Below are 20,810 nucleotides of genomic sequence, written 5' to 3' on the forward strand. Positions count from 1 at the left end.
AAGCTGAGGTGGAGCACATGAACCTTCCCAGAGGTGCCACACATGTCAACCCCCCACCCCTGCCCACCAAAGGGCCAGCAGGTAACATCCAGGGCTCCTGGGCAGGGGCAGACACTGCTGCTGCTCCTCTCCTGCTCCTACAGTGATGGCAAGAAGGGCTACAGGGAGATCTGATGCTCCACCAGCCACTATCCATGGTGGAATGGTGAGAAAGATGCTGAGAACAAGGCACAGCACATGGATGAAAGAAGGGAGGCGAGTAGAGAGCTGCATGTAACAGAGACTCCAGGACGAAGTCTCATCAAGGAAGAAGTAGAATGACAGAAAGGACAAGTAGCATTGGCAACTTAATTCTTCATTCACCCACCAAGAAAACAGAAATAGGGTAATTTTTGGATGTATTTCATTTGGAAATGAGCCAAATTGGCAACTAGAATCAAAGTCTTCAAAAAGTCTATACAAAGATATATCATACAAAATGTACAGGAAAATTCTCCAAAAAAACCCAGACAGACAATACAACAAAAAGAGAGCAGAGACAGTTTGAAAGCACAGCTAACAGGTCCTGCTGCTGCTCCAGAGGGCAGGAGCAGCACCTGGACAACATGCTAAAACACAGAATACATTACACTATATACACGACCATACAGAGATCAGCCATCCCCTTAGGTCTAACCAGGAGCTCTCCAGCATGAAGTTGGGTCAGTTCAAACAATCTGCTCATGGAAGTGTTTGTTACATGCCGAGCAGGGAACAACGTCCAAGGGAATGAAATGGTCAACTCTAAACCAAAGCCAGGATACAGCCAGGTCACCAAGGCTAAGGAATTTAAGAGTCAGTTCTTGCTAACAAGAAGTGCTTGGCAGGCCAGAGGGGTTGTTACTCCATCTCCGTGAAGCGAGCGAACATGGCTTTCCGCACTGCATCTTTGTAGGAATCTGCCGTAGAGACACCATAGGAGCTGCCCTTGGCTCCCAAGCCAGCTCCTCTCATTCGTACTTGGGCCTGCAAGGGAACAGAGACACATTTTAGCTCTGCAGAGAGTGGCCAGAACACCATGAGGGCACCACCAAAAATCCCATCAATCTAGCCAGCTTCCCAAGCTGCCCTGGGGATCTCCACAGCCATAAATACCACCATGGACACCAAGAGAATGAAGCACATGTAATACCCCATCCTCATGCTTCACGCTACTCTAGTCCCACTCCAATTGCACAGAGCAGTTCCTAACAGCATAAGCTGGAGCACAGGCAAGACCAGGAAAGGCAATAACTGGAGGGAGGGCACAGCCCTGCCTCTGCTTCAGCATCCGATGGGACAAACATCAGCAGGAGCCAACACAAACAGAGGCAGCTTTGCTGTGGCTGGCAGTTTATTCCTTCAGAGCTCTTCAGCTCCGGTTAAACAAGAAAAGAACAAAGGCACCAAACCTCCTCAAGGAGACATCCCTCTTTACTTACCTCAATGGGTGCTGTGATGCCCTGGCATTTTCTTCCCAAGCCTGAACCTTCCCTCCAGCCCATGGCCTGCAGCATCTTGTTCCCTATATTACTGTTGTCAAGGCCATCTTTGGTGGGCTGTTCGTAATTCCTGCAGGAAGAAGAGATGAGTTAACAAATTACCCACACTGCTCATGGTGCACTGAGGCAGGTGCTGAGGAGCTTTCAGGTACGTACACTGTGCCTGCATCGTAGACCTTCTTGCGCTTGGGCTCCGGGGGCTCGGGGATGCCGTACTTTTCCCGCCTCTCAGCTGCTCTGTCTCTGTATTTCATCTGCACAAAGCAGTTGGCAGTTAGCATGGATTTCAAGATATTTTTCTTCAGCTGTGAGCTATGGGAGTCAGATAAATGCTTGCTAGCACAGAATGCTGTAGACTGCAGCCCACTAATGCGAACACCACCAATAGCAGAGCCCAAGAACAAAGTCCCTGGAGCACCATCTGAACCAGCACTGGGGCAGGAAGAGACTTTCAGGTTACTAGTCCCAGCCTGGCAGCCCTGAGCTAGAGGTGGAATAAGCCTTCTGTGCTACACCATGTTTGTGGGATATGGGACACTTCTCTCATCTAACAGGGCAGCTCAGAACCTTGACTGAAAAGGGGTTGGCTTGCAAGGATTATCTTGAGTGACGTGTGTCAGGATAAGGAGAGCTCAACAGATCACCTGCACAGGTTTTCCATTAGCTACTCATCTGCTCATCTCAACACTGACCTCTCTCTCACGCAGCTCCAAGGCTTCAAGTTCCTGCTCGGAAAGCTTTGATCTCCTATAGATATCCATGTTTTGCTGAAACGAGAAGAGAGATTCACTTTAACAACATGAAATGCGTAAGAGCTCTTCTTAAATGAAGTAGCTGACTTCTGGGAGAGCAACAACCCACTTGCAGATTTTTGCTTTAAGAGAAACAGTTTTTATAAACAGAAATATGCCTCATGGCTCAGTGCTCATGGCACACTGAATTGTGACAATCCAGTATTTTCCTCACCACGTAGTGTAACTACCTTGTGCAAGTCAGACAGCTGCTGGTGCCGAATCAGAGCATCTTTGTTTGGGAACTGCCTTCTACAAAGCAGACAAGCCATCTTTTTCCAGTCAGTCAGCTTCTCCTCCTCATTCTCCATTCTTTCCAGTAAGTCCTCATCATTATCACTGTCACCACTGTAGGCAGCCACAAGGCCACGCTGAAAAGAAAAGGCAGCATTAAGGGGAGTGCAACAGTGCCATAGTTCAGAGAGCACCAAGGGGGAACAAAGGCTGCAGATGTTTATCACGGGAGGAACAGCATGCTCCCATTACTAAGGATGAAATCACAGAATGCCTGAGGTTGGATGGGACCACTGGCGGCCATTCAGTCCAAGTCCATCCCTGCTTAAGCAGGGTTCGCTCCTAGCACACACTGCTCAGGACTATGTCCTGATGACCTCTGAGCATCTCTAGAGAAGGAGACTCCATAATCTCTCTAGGAAACCTGTTCCAGTGCTCAGTCCTTCTCACAGAAGTTGTTTTTTTTCTCATGCTCCCCTGGGTCAGCGATTCCTAAGGGCTGGCCTTGGCACTGAAGACTGAAACAAAGGTGCTTAGTATTTCAGTCTTCTCTGCCACCTCTGTTGCAAGGGTTCCTGTTCTATTAAGTACTGGGACCACACTTTTACTGAGTACTGCAACTCAAAAGGTACATACCACAGCGGCTGCGAGACAGTTCCCACTAGCCAAACAATACTTCTAAGTACAGCCTATGTAGAAACCTCAAAACCCCAACTGAGCTCAAGGCTAAGAAGAATCACAGCTGTCCTCAGTGGATCTCAAGTCACTCAGCCCCTTGCACTTGCACCATACCACTGCAATCATCACCTCTTTTTACAGATAATGCCACGGAAATTGAGGTTTGAAGGCAAATATTGGCTAGAGCTCCTCTACCATACTCACCTTTAGTGGATTTTCATCATCCCCGTTTTTCAACACCTCCGGCAAGATCTGCTGTCGCTCAGACAGAGCTCCCTGGATGAGACAAGAACACCATGAGCACGGAGCTCTGTCACACGACCCCCACCACACACCACTGCCAGCACCTTCACCTTTTTCTCAAAGAGGGCAAAGCCTGCATCTGCAGCTGCTGACTCCTTCCGCTCCTCCTCCCTGGTACTCAGTGGCTGGAAGCTATTCTTGAAATTCTCTTTCTGCTTGTTCAAACTCTTTGCCCAGCGCTCCATGTCTTTAGCAATCTGAAATGCAGAGTGGTTTGCTCACACAGCTCCTCTCAAAGCTATCAATCTCTTATGACACTCATTCAATCTCACAAGCAGTTTCAGAACAAGTCAACCCACTACTTTTTATTTTTAAACCACAGGACACTGGATGTAGTGCAGCTGTTTCCCTGTATACAGTGTTCAAAGATAACACAGCTTGCTGCTTTTACTTGTACAAACCCTTCTTATCAAGCTAATCCTCTAAGTGACGGCTCAGTTATACTCCCACTGATCCTGGCAGGATTCCATAAGCACTCCTCCTATGCAGAGCTTATTTCTGCATTGAAGCCTTGCCAACTCCACCTCTCCTCAGCCCCCCACAGTGCCTGCACATTGAAGGCATGCACCCCACCGAATAACCTAGGATTTCCTTTGTCATGAAAAAGGAGCAATATTATCCTGTTCCACAGAGAAGACTTTCTCCCAGTTATGATCCTATTCTGTCTTTTACCTGTTGGGCTGTTTTACTTTTAGGCTTCTCCTTTTTCTCCTTCACTTCTTTGGTGGTGGTTGTGGTAGCTGTCTGTTGGTAAGTGGCACCTTCTGCTGCAGGCATGTAGGTCTCCTTTTCGCCATCCCAGTACAGGTACTGCTGGGTTAAGGCATTGTAGTAATACTGCCAGAAGGAAGGAGAGTGAGACAGTTAAACACCCCACACAAGCTCAGTGTCCACGGGATAACCCAAGCAAGCTGATTCACACTACTGCACCACACGGGAAGACGTTTTGTAGAGTCCGAACAAGTTTTGCAGACTCTACAGAGGAGTCGAAAGGCAGGAAGTGGCTGAAGCCTCTGTCCCCAAACACAGGTGGTTCTGCCCAACAGCACTATGGAGAATCTTTTGCTTCTCCCAAGAGACGACCCACCAGAGCCCAGAGCTGGGTGCACTTTGCTGGGCACTCCGCAACGAAATAGCTCAGTTACAGTGGCTGTGACAAGTGCTAATCCTATATGGGCCAAACGTGGAGGAAAATTAAGGAGAGAAAAATGCAGGGCTATACCAGAGGGAAATCAAGTCCCAGCCCTACACACACTGCTGAGTTATCTGCAACGTTTGGTATGTTGTGCACTTCAAATGTCACTCGTATGATGAGATAGGGAACTAATGGACCTTAACAGTTAAGACATGTGGGAAGAACTTGTGTTTACCTGGGAATTAGGATCATAGTAGAGCCCTGTTATAGGATCATAATAATATCCTGAAGATTCATCATATTGGTAGGTGGAAGTATCAGGGACAGCTGTAAAAAAATTAAAGCGTGGGACATGGTCGTTCCAGACGAATTCAGACAGGTATCTTTCTACATTTCAGGTAAAATTCGGAGATTATAGCAGCTACGATGGCAGACATGTCTGTAAAGGGCTCTTAATCACCCGTGCAGCCAACGCTCTCCAGGGGCAGCTTCACCATGACACGGTGATGGAGCACTTGGCCAAAGCTGAGTTTTACTGCTACAGTGACAGAAACCTGTCCCCAAGAGCAGTTCCCAAGCACTTACCGTACTTGGTTCCAGGCACCACGCCAGTCGGAGGAGCTGCCTGTGCCTGAGTGCTAGTGGTAGGTGGTGCTGACTGTGTCTGAAAAAAACCACAAACCTCAATTAGAAAATCTGTCACTAAGAAAACAGGGACAGCGAGCCAAGGCGTCAGCAGCGCACCCTACGCATAGGACAGCTAACTCCTCCTCACCAGCATGCCTGGCACTCACCTTTAGCAAAGAACAAAACCATCCCAGAGAAGAAATGGCAGGTGACTTACGACCGCAAGCACTGTGACTAACTCACGGACACTCAGAAGCTTGGCTGTACCACCCACTTTAAAAAGCAAAGGCTACAGCTAAGCCACATATCCCAGGCTTTGAAAGCAAGGACTCATCAGTGCTGTAATTACCGGAGAGTCAGGTGAGTTTGTCTGCTGATTATACAGCTGAGGACTCTGGGACACAACTGCAGCTGTCGTCGTAGTGACCGGAGCTCCTGCCAAAAGACAGCAGCAATGCATAAGCGAACTAATTTGTAAAACAGTACTGCATCCTAGTGCTAAAATTACTTTGTTTATAGTTTCAGCTACTAATTCCAGCTCCAGCAGCCAAACAAGGCAATAAACGCTCAAAAGGAGATAGATACACAGTGGGTATCTTCCACCCAGACAAGGAACACTTTCCTTTTCAGGAGGAAATATTCTGCTCCCAAAGTCAGCAATTCCTGGCCTCTACAGCTGTTAAGTGCTGAACATTAGCTAGAGCTGCTTACACCGCTATCGTAAGTTCAAGGCCTTTGTCAATAGTCTGAAACAGAGGCTTCTCACTCATCTTGCATGAGGTTCCACTTCAACAAATCTGTTACAGGTCTCTAGTAATGCATCCTCATTCAGACATCCTGAGAGCAAAGTGAGCCAAGTCTTCTTTTGCGCAGTAAAATAACATAAAGGCTGAGGCAAAATTATCATTACTAACAACTGCCTCTAAGATGCTGGAAGCACTACCTGATATGGTAGCTGTGTCTGTGTCCAACAGTCCTCCTTGATTTTGGTAGTACTGCTGATAATCCTGGGAATACTGTAAAGGGAAATGAAGGACAACACAAGGTGAGTAATTTGCATACTTAAATTATGACAACCTACTGGTTAGAGCATCACCTCTACTACTAACCTGAGCATATTGTGAGTATCCATCCTGTCCTGACTGAAGATAGCTGTAGTCAAGGGTGCTGCCCTCTCCAGTCTGTGGCTGAAATTGAAGAAGGTAATTTATGTCAGGGACAGGTAAACTTTATTAAATAATTTCATGTACCCCACTGCCTAGGCTTAAAACTGATTGTGGATCAGACGTGTCACAGCTGGATCCAAACAGTTCAACCAAGTACGTGGCCAGCAGGGCAATTACATAGTCTGCATCCTAATTTTCAGGAAATGAGGTCTATGAGTAACAGCTCCAAACCATACCTGAGTGGATGACCACTGAGCTGCAGCAATGGCTGTACTTGCCACAGAGAAGGCGCTGACTCTGTTACCATCTGGGAGAAGCAGGTCTCTGCAATCACAGAAATCAAACACTTGAGTAAGTACTGCTTTTTACTGAAGTGTCTCCCTATTCAAGGAGGTGGAGTCTGCCTTCACACATGGATTTCTTGGCAGTTATAAAACATTTGGAATGTAATGAATGAGCCAAAACACTGCTCGGCAAGTAAAGGAACCTCAGGTTCATTGTTGTAGAGTCAGTAACAAGTCAGGAGGTCTCCAAGGAACAATGTGCTGTGCATAAAAGCAGTTATGGTGTTATCTTCAGAGGACTGGAAACAGAGGAGTGTGGGGAACACTGCTTTCACTCTCCTCGTATGCAGTGAAGAGCAGGATGCATGCAACACAAGTGATTTTTGGGAAGCAAAACTCTGGAGTTAGAATAAGCTGAATAAAAGCCTGAGTGACAAGAAGAAACCACCCAATATAAGGGAAAGGGGTGGCTATGCAAATTAAAAAAAAAAAAAGTAAAAACCAAAAATGCAATTGACTGCTATTACAACTCACTTTCTGGCACTCTTTGCAAAGTCAACACCAATTGTTTTGCCATCAATTTTTAACGGTGGCTGAAGACTTTGTAAAATCTGGAGCAGTTGAGAAGCATCCTGTAATAAAAAATACTCATTATTATGAAAGGCAGTTTACTGAAGGGGATTCAGAAGTTCCCCAAACCCCATTTTTTCACACAGAGCCGCTGAAAAGAGTTAAAAATGTAAAAACACCTCCATCTCCTCATAGTACACACATGCAGAAGAGCACAGTGAGACCCTTAATGGCCCACGTGAAAATACTGAGCATTTCCCTGGGTCGCTAAGTATTATATGTTCCAAAATCTTAGTTTTATCAAGACGCAAATGGGACATCAGCAAAAACTGAGATTAGGCACCTGTTTTAATCCAACCACCTGCTTTCCTCCAACTAAAGCAGATCACACTGATCCAAACAGATCACACTGCTGCTCGAGTTTGATGTACAGATTGAATGAATCATTCAGGTTGGAAAGGACCTTTAAAATCATCGAGTCAAATGGTTAACCCAGCATTGCCAAGTCCACCACTACACGACATCCCTAAGTATCACATCCACATCCAAGAACAGAGATTCACTGTGCTTCAGGGATCCCATGCCAGCATACGACCTCTCTGAAACTTAGGAGGCTTTTCTTGTACCTCTGCAATTTTCTGTTTTTTATTTTATGGCTGCTGCCTATTGTCCTATCCTTATGTATCCTTGAGAATATGTTTCTGCTGTCCTTACACCCTCCCACTGGATGCTGCTGAGAAAAGCAACATCTGCCTCCTCCTCTCAAGGTGGAAGAAGCCTAATTCTATGCACCTGTTCCCACACTGTATGCCCCAGATCTTAGAATCTGTCAACAAAGTACAATCCTGCACCATTACTTCTGCAATTCAAACACAAAGCCAGGCTGCAATACAGAACAGAACTCTGCTACAAAAATAGCTTTTCAATGTGCTCCAAACATCCCACCACCTTTCAAACTGCAGCTAGCTATTATCAGCTTTGACACACTGTGTCCATCAACACTCCTTGAAGGGGGCCAGTCCTTCGGACAGCTCAGGGCTCTAAATGCTGCAGGGAGAGAAGGAGGTTAACTAGCTGTTTCTCTCTGGAACAACAGTAAGGTCCTCACCATGGCAGAAGACAGCTGCACAAATGCAAAGCCTCTGTTCTGCTGAGTCTGCTTGTCTTTGATAAGACGAATATTATTGACTGCCAGAGATGCATATGGAGACAAGGCAGTCATGATGGATTCCACTACTGTGTGAGGAGCAATGTTTCGAAGAATGATGGCTGAGGAGAAAAAGTACGACATTAGCAGTGCGCACCACGGCTTTGCAGAGTATTTCAAGTCCTTCAGCTGGCAGGCTGAGGTATGGAAAGGATTTTTAGTACGTGTGTTTACATTTCACATTCTAGAGTAAGTCAAAGACCACTTACTATCACAGTAATAATCCACAGACTGAACGGCTTCTGCTGCTCCAGGTGGTACCTCCTGTTCTGAATCTTTGTAACAAGAGAAAGTATTTCAGTCAGGACACGGCTCATTCACTTTAAGCTCAGCATTTCATAAACCAGTCTAAAACCTACAGGGAACTCTGGTTGCTACCTAGGCCAAAAGGTTTCCCATGAAATTGAACATAAAAGAGATGATGGCAACATACCGAATTTGTCTGCTCCACAGCGGAAGCATTTTAGCCTCCTTCTGAAGTTGTACAGGCAGCACTGTGACAAACAAGAGAAGCCTGGTAAGAACTTGGGTAATTTTTAAAAATGCTGCATTTGTTGTACGCTAACAAAACCCACGGACATTCACACAAAGTAACACAACAAAGCTAAACCCACCAGAATAATCCAGAACATCAAAAGCCACCCTTATCTGCACCACAGCTGCTTTTCAGACCATCCCAGCTACTTTCTCCCTAGTCATCCCAAGTTATTTTAACTGCGTAGTCTTTAGCTTACAATGCCAGGCACAGTTACTACTGTAAAAAGCACTGTTAGAAGGGAATACATACTGGGGAATAATTTAACTTTATGGAGAGCAGGAGCAGGTTTGATTCAGGTGTCACTTTCTTTAAACCAATGAGCAAGTGGAGAGCTCTAGAGCAAGACAAACTCTACCCTAGAAACATATACCTTGTTGCAGAGCCAGTCCTCAAATTTAGGCCTTGGGTTGCTGTAGTGCATTGCAATCTGCTTCCCTTGAATCACCAGCTTTTTCTGCAAAAAAAGTGGTTTCAATTATTCCTGTATCAAGACACACACGTCCATTTTCCCATGGCAGAGCACCCTTCGGAGGAATCAGTGCTCCTGAATTAAATGGACAACATATGGGGAGGATGTGGAGGACAACCACCGCCACCTACACCCTGCCCATCCAATCCTGCAGAGAGGAGGACCAGGGCAGTAAGAGAATGGGATGTGGAGCAAAGATAAACAGAATCAGGGAGTGTAGAAAAAGCTGCCAAACACTAAACGCTGACATGGAACCAGAAAGTGTCTCGAAGGAGACAGAGTCCTAATCTGCTGCATTCAGGTTAACACATTTTTAGGAGTCTCTTTGCCCCCACATTTCTATTCACTTCTGGTATTGCACTGAGCAACTTTTTAAACATGTCCTTAGGTGACTGCTTCACTTCGTCCCCTACTCCAAACACCCCAGACCTTTTAACCACATTTGGATTTACTTTTCCAAGCATACTTCAGAAGCGTCCCCTTGAAAATACAGTAATTCCTCCCAAAGGGACCCTGCTTAGACTTCTTGAAGGCTGGATTACAAGTGCCATCAACCGAAACGTAACTCAAGAGTGGTTTCATTTGACTATTGCATCAGTTCAATTGGAAGCCTGCACAAGAGGTTTGTGTTCTTCATTCAGGCAAGAGCTCTCCAAAATGAGTAACTAGATTGCATGTGAAGCTTCTCCAGGGGTAGGAAAAGTTCATAATGCTTTCAGCATGTCCTCTCACTCTGACTTCAGAGGAGTTAGGAATTTACAGCTATTAAGAAGCCTTGGCTGTGAGCCTCACGCTTTGCCAAGCATGGCTATGCAGAATGGCCTTTCAAAGTACAGCTATCAACTTATTTTGGTCAAACAGGTGGAAGCACATGTGAGGAAGTGCATATTAGAGGCCACACCCCAGACACTGCAACGGCAGAACCACTTTTATAACAGGCTGGCTTTCTGCAGAGGTACCACAGTGTCAGGACCAGAGGCTTTTTTGATAACAGGGTCTGACACAGATCTAGAATGTAGCATGAATAAGGCTCTCACATTCTGCACGACTGAATAGGGCAAAGCCATTGCTCCTACCGGCAGGAGGGAGGGTTGGAGGGCCCAGCACTCACTGGATGTGCACACATAGAAACAAGGCTGCTGGTATAGTTGCAATACATCATTGTGTCATCTAACAGTCAGCAACCCGGCTGCCGGGGACAGGCTATGTTTTCCCTACTATAGTAAGGTGGCTGTTTACTGGAGTGAATTTGTGTATATTTCAATAAATTATGCATCAGTACAGCTTTGTATATATTAAAAAAAAAATCAATTTCTGAAGATACACTCAGCATTAATGTCTCGGTATGTCTTTCCCCTGCAGCCACACACCCTACTGAGCAGCATGTCAGGAAAACAGCATTCGAAAGCTGCTTTCTGGCTGGGGAATTCACCCATAGTGTGGGACATATGAAACACTATTCCAGAACAAGGCATATGACAACTTCCATCTGCTGGAACTGTCATGAATTCCATTATGGTGCCATTTCTTTATTACAACAGGAACAGAGCAGAAAAATAAGTCAAAATGCTGTTGTAGGACTGGTGCATCAAATATTCAGGTGCAAGAAAAATCAGTGATTTGACACACTTTGCTCACTTCAAGAGTATATTTAAAGTTCTGCTGTTGAAATAGGTAATGAATACTCAAAAAAGTAGCAAAAGTAAGTGAAACTCTGTACAGTGCTACAGGAAAATCTGATGGGAAAATAAACCAGAGGATTCTTACTGCATTTTGGCTCCTTATCAAGTCATAGTAACAAAAAAGCCAAAATACAGAGCCTAAGAAATGTGAGATCTCACTCTCTGCCTAAGTTAGTTGAAATGAATACTCTTTTTCCTCTAGAAGAGCCAGTTCCCCCGCTTTAACTGGGTTAACAGATTATTGCCAAGAACTGACACTTCTCTTTCAGGGTTAATACCAATGTAACACAGAGATGTTTTTCTCTCACAACAGAGAAGGAAACATCAAGTGGAAATAAGCTAGGAAATAACGACTAGCCAAATCTTCATATTAAGTGGAAACCAAGTCATTTAAAACAACAGCACCTTTTACCAAAGTAGAACCTTCTCTCCTAATTTTCCCTTACAGGTTACAACTTTTAATATATACAAAGCTTTTATTCTTTAAATCACTGTTATGGAACAAACCACTCCTTCCACCTCTGTTTTTTCCTTTTTTTTTTTTTTTTTGTTAAACTGTACAGACTTTTTCCATTTTCAGGAATATCTAGACTTGGTGAGTGAAGCAACCTGATTGGCTTCCATCCAGCTGGTAGCATCTTGAAAGTGATAAAACTCCACGAAGGCGAAACCACGGCTTACACCTAGAGACAGCATTCAGATATAGACGGGATACTTGTGTTAGTCAGTTCCTTTAAAACAGGCGAATCTCTCTCCAACTGCTTCATTACTTCATGACAAAGCAGCTTTACAAATGCGACGTCAACTGCTGGGATCTGCTCGTTATTTTGCCATGGCAAGGAACCAAGCTGCCTTAACTGGCTACATTTCACTCGATTTAAATCCATGTTTAAGGGTACCATGCAACAGACTACATACTATTAAATGGGTATATACTATCATTACTTACCAATACCTGTTAACAAAACCCCCTGTAGACAGACTTCTTTAAACATGTTGACCAGCTATCTAAGTCTTCCAAAAAGCCACATTCCTTAGCCATGGCAAACCTTTAATTTTTTTTTTTTTTTTATTGCATGTGCTTGCAGTTTGGGGACAATTCTGGATACTCTTTTGGGCTGGGGAAGAGGAAGGTGATACCAAAAACTGGATTAAGAGCTCTCACCTGTCTTTCTTTTCATCAGCCTCACGTCTGCAGGCTGAGGACCTTCAAAGGACTCAATAAGCTCACGAATCTGCAGGAGATTTTGATCTCAGAGTTAACATTTTTGTAACTTGGAAGACAGAAGTCACAGAAATAACCTACTTTGCAATACCATGCAAGAGATATGCAAAACAACGTTTTAAACACTATCTCAGAGACAAAGAAAAGATTTACTAAAAACCCAAAGGGGACTGATGAGCATCAAAGTCCACATAATCTTTTGCTACACGCTAAACCAACCATAATCCTCACTCAGCACACTGAATCATCCAGAATCGGAATCCCTATGATCGTGCGTTCTGAGATTATGTGGACAGTGTTTGGCAAAGAGTGAGCACGATCCCAAGCTTAAAGAACACGGCTGGTACCCCTCTCCCTGCATGTCTAAGTACCCTTTGCTCCTAGCAATGAAAAACAAGAAGCCTGCACTGCCTGGCTCCATGATGAATGTATTCCTAAGCCTCATGCTAAACAGCTCATCCTCTAACTGATCCCCATCAATTTTTCAGGATGAATTTGTGAAGAACGTGTCATCAAAGAAAAAGCTAAAGAAATGTCAATTCTTCAGCTGTAACAAAACTGCTGTAGCACAGGCAACCTCAGTCACTGCGCAGAGGCAAGGAGGAAAAACAAACACTAATGACTTTTTTAATTCTAGAACAGAAGACACTGAGGGTTCCTTCTAGAGCTGAAGGTTTTTCAGCAGTTTTCACAGAATTCAAACTACGTTACATACAACAGGGCTGCTCAACAGAATAAGAACTTACCTAAAGCTGCCCATTTATATGGTGACTAGAAATAATATCAGATATATAAGTAAATTTTTCTTTTGAAAAATGGAAAAAAAAAGAGAAAATTGTGTACACAACCAGAAGTAATGGAACTTAAGTCAACTCTGCATTCTAAGATACACTGTCTACACCCTGAGTCCAGAATTAAACATTCACACAATTATACTACACTTATTGCACAACTGTAGAGCTACAACATCAGTATCTCATATACAAGAACTAAAGTGTTCTGAAGTGTTCTGTGTAATGTCTGACTGGACTGTCTCCTTTGTATGCAGGAACCCACATTTGATTTCAAACACTCATGAAAACATTAGAGCAGTATATGGTGATTAGGAACCCTCAGTATCTGGAAGATAACAAGTAATCAATGAAAAAACAAAGGAAAAAAATCTCCACTGTAGAAATGGTGCAAATATATTCTCTGCGCTAGCAATTAAGGCATATACACATCGCAGGCAGAGGCGGAGCCTTGACTGAAAACAAACTGGGATAGCTCAGCTTTTACTCCTCAAATAACAGTTGTGGGCTTATTGCTTAGTAACCAAAATAAACCAGCAAGAAAAAAAAGAACCTACAAAAGTTACCATAAATAAGAAAACCTTAAAGCTTTAACATCTTTTTACTGAACACGTCAGGCAAGCAAGCACCAAGCTGTCAGTACTTGCTCTGTCAGCTCGGCAGCAGCCATTTTGACTCCCGCAGCTGTGCCCACACAAAGCAGCTTTGTGCGGGGCTGTGCCCGGCTAAGGAGCTCGGTGACTCTGTGTGACCCCATCGGTCACAAGTTCGGGCCTCGATAAAGACCAGAAAAACTGATGAGTGCCACCTCTTTGTCTCTGTTCCCCTCCCCCTTCCCGCAGTGGGGCGAAGCAACAAAAAAACCCTGCCTCTTCCCTCCCATACAGGAAAGCAGCAAAGAGCAGCTAGTTATCCACTCTTAGGGAAAGAATCCGAACATGCATGAAAAAACGAGTAATCACGGCTTGTTCCGTTTGAAAGGGACTGATTAACATTGAACTGACCTCTACTACTTAACACTGGGAGTTTAAATGCTTTCAGGACTCAAAATGGCAGCGCGACAGCGCTGGAGAGGGGCCACCATGATGCAGCTTTCAACAAAATGGCAGCAGCCGCTCCGGAACGGCCCTACCCGGAGGCAAGGCAGGCACAGCCTTGCCCATCTACTCACATCATTCTCCGTAACTGTGATGGGAAGCCCACGCAACATGATGGTCTTGCTTTCTTTTTCATCGTTAATATCGTTCCTGTAGTCATGCTCGCCGTAGTCGCCATCGGAATGGTATCCGTCCTCTGATTTGTCGCTGTTCCTGCGCTCCCGCTCCCTCTGGAAGCCAGGGCACAGGATTAGCCACCGCGATTCCCTGCAGCGTGTTCCCACAGTGTCACACGAACGGACGGCGACACGGACGCCAGCCGCCTGCCCGGGGCTGATCCCCACGGCCTCGGGCAGCACTCCAGAACCAAACCCGCTCCCGGTGCCCTCTGCCCCACAGACCCCGGAGTGTCGGCCCCGGCCCCCCGACCCGGCTCACCTCGGGGCTATCGTAATCGCGGCTGTCGTAGTCTCTATCATAGTCTCGGCTATCCCGACTATCGTAGTCTCGGCAATCCCGACTATCGTAGTCCCGGCAGTCGTAGTCTCGGCTATCCCGGCTGTCGTAGTCGCGGCAATCGCGGCTGTCGTAGTCGCGGCAATCGCGGCTGTCGCGACTGTCGTAGTCTCGGCAGACCCGGCTGTCTCGACTGTCGTAGTCCCGACTGTCGTAGTCGCGGCAGTCTCGGCTATCGCGGCTGTCGTAGTCTCGGCTGTCGTAGTCTCGGCTGTCGTAGTCGCGATAGTCATCATAGCGGTCACCGCGCCGCTCCTCACTGGACCTCTTGTAGTCATCCCTCCGCCGGCTGCGGGACTCCCGCTCGTCGCGGTCCTCCCTTTCCACGATGGAGCCGTAGCGGCCGCTCCGCTCCGTCCTGCTCACCCTGTGGGGCACAGCGGGCCGAGCTCAGAGCGTGAAGCGCCCACCGCCGACCCGACCACTGCCCGCCTCCTCCCATCTCCCCTCGCCCTCCCGCCCCCGCTCACCGCTTGTCCGAGCCCATGCCGCCGCCCAGGATCCGCAGGCACCCGGCACAGCACTCTCCGGCAGCACACGCCAAGCACACCCGCACAACCCCTCTTGCTGCCTCGCCACAAAATGGCGCCTAAGGGACCGCCCGTCTTCTACCCAGCAGGCACCTCGCAGCCCGACTGGAAGCTTCCAAGCGGGGCGCAGGCGCAGTGGCTGTGCGGCACGCCGGGAAATGTAGTTTGAGCTGCCGCCATTAAGGGTCCTGCGGTTCGGCCTCCTCCACTTACCGGGCCGGGATGCTCAGAGCCCGCCCAGCTTGACTCTGGACACTGCAAGGGATGGGGCAGCCGCAACTGCTCTGTGAAACAGGTCCCAGTGCTTCACCATAGTGCGTTTCTTCCTCATGACCAATCTAAAGCTACTGTCAGTTCAAAGCAGTTAGACCTTGTCCTATCATTAAGTGGACTATCCAAAGTCCCTCTCCAGCCGACTTGGAGCCCTTTTAGGGAGGGGAAGGGGCTATAAGTTTCCTCTGGAGTCTTCTCTTCTCCCCAGGAGCTCCCCAGCTCCTCCCCTCTGTCAATAACTAAATAGTTCTCATGGCCTAGCATCCCTCTGGGGAGCACCTGCCTCAGTTAAAAGTAATTTCTGCCCCCAAGGGAGGACATGGAAGTGTTACCCTGCCTGCACTGCTTGGACTCATATGCCCAAGACCAGGAGCTGCAAAGCCAGCAAGGCTTTGGCCCCAGCAATGTTGTCCTCTCCGTGTGCCCAGCACAAAGGGCACCTCTGCCCCCTTCCCATGACACCAGCACCAGTCCCTGCTCCTGCACAGCTACTCCTGCCTGGACCTGCATCATTCGGAGCAGAGCAGGTGCTGGCAGGACAAGGCAGAGGTTCCTGAGAACCCTTCAAACCACATTCAAATGTAGTCAGGTCTTCCTCACTGCCTGACCCATAGCCCTGAGTGTTTGCTTTGGACCCAACAAAAGATATTTAAATTTAACACACAAAATGGTGCCATCTTCAATTTTTACAAGACAGTTCTGTTAGTCTCAGAGCATGACAGAGTGGGGCTGCCTGGAAGGCAGGGCTGTGTCTGGGCCACAGCTCATCCAGGGACAGCTAGGCAAAGCAGGCAGTACAGGCAGTGCAGGAAATACGGGCAGTGCAGGCAGTACAGGCAGTACAGACAACAGTAGAGGCAGTGCAGGCAGCACAGACAATACAGACAGTACAGATGTACAGGCAGGCAGTGCAAGCAGGACAGGCAGGACAGACAGTGCAGGCAGTGCAGGCAGTACAGGCACTGCAGGTACTGCAGGCAGTATAGACAGGCAGTACACCAGCTGGCAATGCAATTAATCAGCAGGCAGGACTGTCACAGGTGCATGCCCTACCTGGCGGCAATAGACCTGTTTCCTCATTTCATCCGTGGGCGCTGCCAAAAGAAGATGTTTCTCCACTGAGCAGGTTGCCAGACCAGCCTGAAGTCCCTTGCCAGCTCCTTGGCAGGCAGCCCAGGACAGCCGGAGCAGGTAGGACACGGCTTCTGCCTATACCTCTGTCCCCTTGCTGCTTCAAGTCACCCCTTCTTCAGTTGGAACTGGCATGGGGCATAGCAGACAGGAGCAGTCCGAACCACACCTGCCCAAATCAAAGCATTGCACTACTCTTAAGATGGACTGGGGTGATGGCATTTCATGCCTAGGGGGATAGCACTGCATGTTTGGGGCTGTCATTGCATTGTTTAGCCTCTTGCATGTCCCTGGGGCCACAGAGCTGGGCAAACCTTGGAGACACACTCCTGTGGATTAGGGGTTTCTTGTGAGTCAAGGTGGGGGCCAGCAGGCTCCTCAACTCTCCAGCAGGCTCTTGTCCCTTTTCCAGCTCTTCTGACTCAAGTTTCCTCTGCAAGCAGTCTCAGCACATTCCTGCTCACTGCCCCACAGCCCTGCTATCACAGCCCCCCTTGTTCCTGCTGGCTTCCACCAGCATAAGGCTGGTGGAGTTGGGAAGCAGGGGAGGTGCTGACCACTGCTGTCCACTGCCAGGGAGAGGTGGGCCAGTCCAAGATCATGACCTGTGCCTCCCTGGAAGCTGCCAAGAAGGAATTTGAGAAGAAGTTTCGAGGGAAGACCAAGAACAGCTGGGCAACAAGGGAGAACTTCATTGCCCAGCCAGGGAAGTACACACTCATTGAGGTGGAGCGGGAGGTGGGCCTCACCTCGGCAGGAGGTGGAGGCTGTCCTCAGGGTGAGTACTCCAGGCACCCAGGTTGTCACCATGGTGGGATGGTCCTCATCACACTCCTGGCCCACTGAACACCAGGTCATCCAAGAGGGTCAGAAGGATGTGATGGGTTTTGAGGGAGATCTGGGGGCTTGCTGCAACAGCTTGCAGGCAGAGATTCGAGGCTAATGGGTTAAAAGGGAGTGGGAGGGCATTCTGAATGAGAAACATGGCCTTCTGGGTGGCCATGGAAAATGGAGGCAGCACCTGCCCATTGCTCTGCTGCCCCAGGACCAGGCTCTCCTCACAGAGGCAGGCTGCCCTGGTGCTCTGCTGTCATAGCCTCTTGCAGGCTGGCAGCTGATGTGGGGTGTCTGCAGGTGGATGCTGTGGATGGAGACAAGATCTGCAAGCAGCAGGTGCTGCCCTGCATCTTTGGCAGAGCCACACAGACCATGAATATCAGTAGGAGGTGATGGGTTGATGGGTGGCATAGGCTGGGCTTGGTAGTCCAGGTGGGGAGGTTCACAAGCAGAGGTGCTGATGAATTTTAGAGCATCCCCTCTGATATCCTGGCACCTGATGAGACTCTGGACGCCCCATGCTGCGTGCCCACACTTGCCCATGGTAATACTGGAGGTTCTGGGAGCTAGCTTTGGGGTGAGTGGACAGGTTCACCTTGTCCTCCACTGTAGATGTGAAGATGCCTCTGGGGAAGCTGAGCAAGCAGCAGCTTGTGAGGGGCTTTGAGGCCCTGGAAGAGCTGGAGGCAGCACTGAAGGAGCAGCCCCCTCAGGCCACTCGCCTGGAGGAACTCTCCTCACGCTTCTACACCATCGTCCCACACAACTTTGGACGGGCACGACCACCCACCATCAACTCCCCTGACCTGCTGCGTGCCGAGAAGGACATGCTGCTGGTGAGATGTCAGAGCACATAGTGTGTGACATCCCTTCCTGGTGGGGCAGGAGCTGCTGGCAGGAGGCTGGGCTTGCCCTGGTCCCCCAGCACAGTGCCCAGCACTGGTGGTGAGAATGTCCCTGCTCTGTTCCTACCAGGTGCTGGCCGACATTGAGCTGGCACAGAGCCTGCAGACACAGAAAATGAAGGAGGAGGAGGAGGAAGAGAAAGAAGTTGCCCATCCACTGGATCAGGATAAGTCCCTGGTCTACAGTCAGCTCTCCCTGATGGACCTGGCTGACTAAATCCAGCAGGAGAGCAGGGCTCAGAGCACTCCTCAACTCATGACTGAAGTGGATGCTCTTGAAGAGTGGATGCACTAAGTTTGGTAGGCCACAAGCCCTGGCAAGGTGAGGCAGAACTCTGAATGGGGAAGCAAAAGGTGTGCTTGGTGTGCTTTGTTTAAGATAAATAATGCAAGACCGTATGTGCCTATGCTAGTCTGTACAGGTCTGTGCAGAGCTCTGATTAAGTAATGTTACTTAGAATCACCGATTTTGTGATTGTGCAATTTTAGCTATATTTGAAAAGGTATATATATTGGTATTAAAATCAATAAATCGGCTTCATGCTTGCATCAAACGGGGATCTCGTCTCTTCATTTTGCAAGTGGGTTCTCCCATCTTTGTTGATCGCTGTCATCCGGCTTCCCGGGAATACCAGGTGCTGCTTGTGCCACAGCATGCCATAATGGGAAACAATTATGTCAGGCCTGCAGACAGCCCAAAGGTTCCTAGTGTCCCAGGGAGATCGTGGGCATTGCTGAGATGGCTGCGTGGAGTGACACAGCTTTTTTGCTTCCCCCTTGGCAGCTGATCCAAACCTATGTGACACAGACTGGGCACAAACTCCGCATCCTCAACACCTGGCAGGTGGCCCGGGATGGTGAGGTGAGGAGGAGTTTATTTTCCCCATGTCACCGTGGGGAAGCCATGGTTACACCCAGGGATTGCTTTAGGGCTTGTTCACCCAGAGGGGATTCATCCCAGCTGGCCAGGGCCCAACAGGCTCCCAGTCTCTGGCCCAACAGGCACTGGGGCTGGACTGGGGAGGTGGGTGGCAGTCCTCCACTCCTGGGCACGCGTGTGTCCCTCTGTGAACAGCCCTTAGCTCTGCATCTCTCCAGGATGAGCGTTTCAAGGCCCATGAGCTGCTGGAGCACCGGCGCCTGCTTTGGCATGGCACCAACGTGGCGGTGGTGGCGGCCATCCTGAAGAGTGGGCTGCGCATCATGCCCCACTCAGGCGGGCGTGTGGGCAAGGGCATCTACTTCGCCTCTGAGAACAGCAAATCAGCCAGCTATGGTGAGGGTCCTGGGATGGACTGTGCTGCTTGTGATCCCCACAGGGTCTGTGTCAGCCTGGCTGCCTTTGTGTGCTCCTTGCCAGGCAGCTGTGGGCTTGCCAAGCCCCTTCCCTGCCATGGCAATTGGTCCCTATGTCCCAGTGTGGCCTGGGCACAACCAGATGGGAATACCAGGGATGTTGCAATCATTGCCATCCGTTTCTCCCATGGCAATGGGCAGATCATCTGACAATGTTGGCATCATGTTCCTGATGGAGGTGGCCCTGGGAAAGCCCTACTTCATCACCCGAGATGACTCCATGCTGTGTCAGCCTCCTGCTAGCTATGACAACGTCCTGGCCTGTGGCCAGACAGAGCCAGATGAGCTGGGGGTAGGAGGGGTGTGGCAGCTATGGGGCTGTGGTGGGCTCAGGGCGGCACAGGAGAGAGTCCAGATCTCAGGTTTGATGTGGTGGTGGGGTATCTTCTGGCCCAGATCCTGCACAGGATGTGGAGGTGGTGCTTGATGGCAAGAAAGTGCTGGTGTGCCAGGGCAAGCCCATCCCCATGTCTGCCTACAAGGACTCCTACTTCAGCCAGAGCGAGTACCTCATCTACCAGGAAAGCCAGTGCCGGATCCGCTACCTTGTCCAGCTCTGCTTCTGAGGGTGCCTGGGAGCACCACGGCCCTGGACCAGCACCAGGTGGTGACACCCATCAGCCCAGAGCACAGAGTCTGGCTTCTCCATGCACCCCCACCTGGGGCTTAGTAAGGGACAGGCTGTCATGTGGACTGAGTTTGCTTAGGACCCAACAAAAGATATGTAACACACAAAATCGTGCCATCTTCAGTTGCTTCAACACAACTTTGTTAGTGTCAGAAAATGACGGAGTGGGGCTGGCTGGAGGGCAAGGTGGTGTCAGGGTCACATCATGTCCAGGTACTGCTTGGCAAAGCGGGCAGTACAGGCAGTACAGACAGTACAGACAATACAGGCAGTACAGGCAGTACAGACAGACAGGTCATACAGAGCAGTCAGGCAGG

At 48.6% G+C, this 20,810-nt stretch overlaps 2 protein-coding genes across 2 annotated transcripts; one reads left to right on the forward strand and one right to left on the reverse strand.

The window, feature by feature from the left end:
- Window positions 1–381: 381 nt before the first annotated feature.
- Window positions 382–15,466, reverse strand: RBM5 (RNA binding motif protein 5). The gene is made up of 24 exons (XM_014869622.2): window positions 15,304–15,466; window positions 14,756–15,200; window positions 14,392–14,547; window positions 12,370–12,439; window positions 11,814–11,887; window positions 9,424–9,507; window positions 8,949–9,009; window positions 8,725–8,790; window positions 8,417–8,577; window positions 7,273–7,370; window positions 6,691–6,778; window positions 6,398–6,475; window positions 6,232–6,304; window positions 5,638–5,723; window positions 5,247–5,325; window positions 4,897–4,988; window positions 4,199–4,363; window positions 3,577–3,723; window positions 3,428–3,499; window positions 2,503–2,682; window positions 2,213–2,287; window positions 1,677–1,774; window positions 1,461–1,590; window positions 382–1,005 (listed from the first exon to the last, which is right to left on the reverse strand). Exons 1-24 carry the CDS (start codon window positions 15,318–15,320, stop codon window positions 880–882), a joined length of 2,721 nt encoding a protein of 906 aa, XP_014725108.1. The 5' UTR covers window positions 15,321–15,466; the 3' UTR covers window positions 382–879.
- On the forward strand, window positions 15,416–20,547 carry LOC106849132 (protein mono-ADP-ribosyltransferase PARP3). Its single transcript, XM_088171768.1, is given in 11 exon segments — window positions 15,416–15,523; window positions 17,344–17,511; window positions 17,513–17,545; window positions 17,902–17,986; window positions 18,217–18,440; window positions 18,580–18,712; window positions 19,122–19,144; window positions 19,294–19,371; window positions 19,608–19,785; window positions 20,000–20,142; window positions 20,258–20,547. Coding segments are annotated over 11 exon segments (1,347 nt in total). The 3' UTR covers window positions 20,432–20,547.
- Window positions 20,548–20,810: the final 263 nt, after the last annotated feature.

Source organism: Sturnus vulgaris, chromosome 11, assembly GCF_052056855.1.
Source record: "Sturnus vulgaris isolate bStuVul1 chromosome 11, bStuVul1.hap1, whole genome shotgun sequence".
Lineage (NCBI taxonomy): Eukaryota > Metazoa > Chordata > Aves > Passeriformes > Sturnidae > Sturnus > Sturnus vulgaris.

Bases quoted from the DNA above. Each gene is read 5' to 3' on its own strand.
- RBM5 (XM_014869622.2), bottom strand. The intron at 5,724-6,231 runs GTAGTGCTTCCA...GTCTTTTGGCAG, and splicing joins AGACACAGCTACCATATCAG to GAGCTCCGGTCACTACGACG. The intron at 5,326-5,637 runs GTAATTACAGCA...GGTTTTTTTCAG, and splicing joins CAAACTCACCTGACTCTCCG to ACACAGTCAGCACCACCTAC.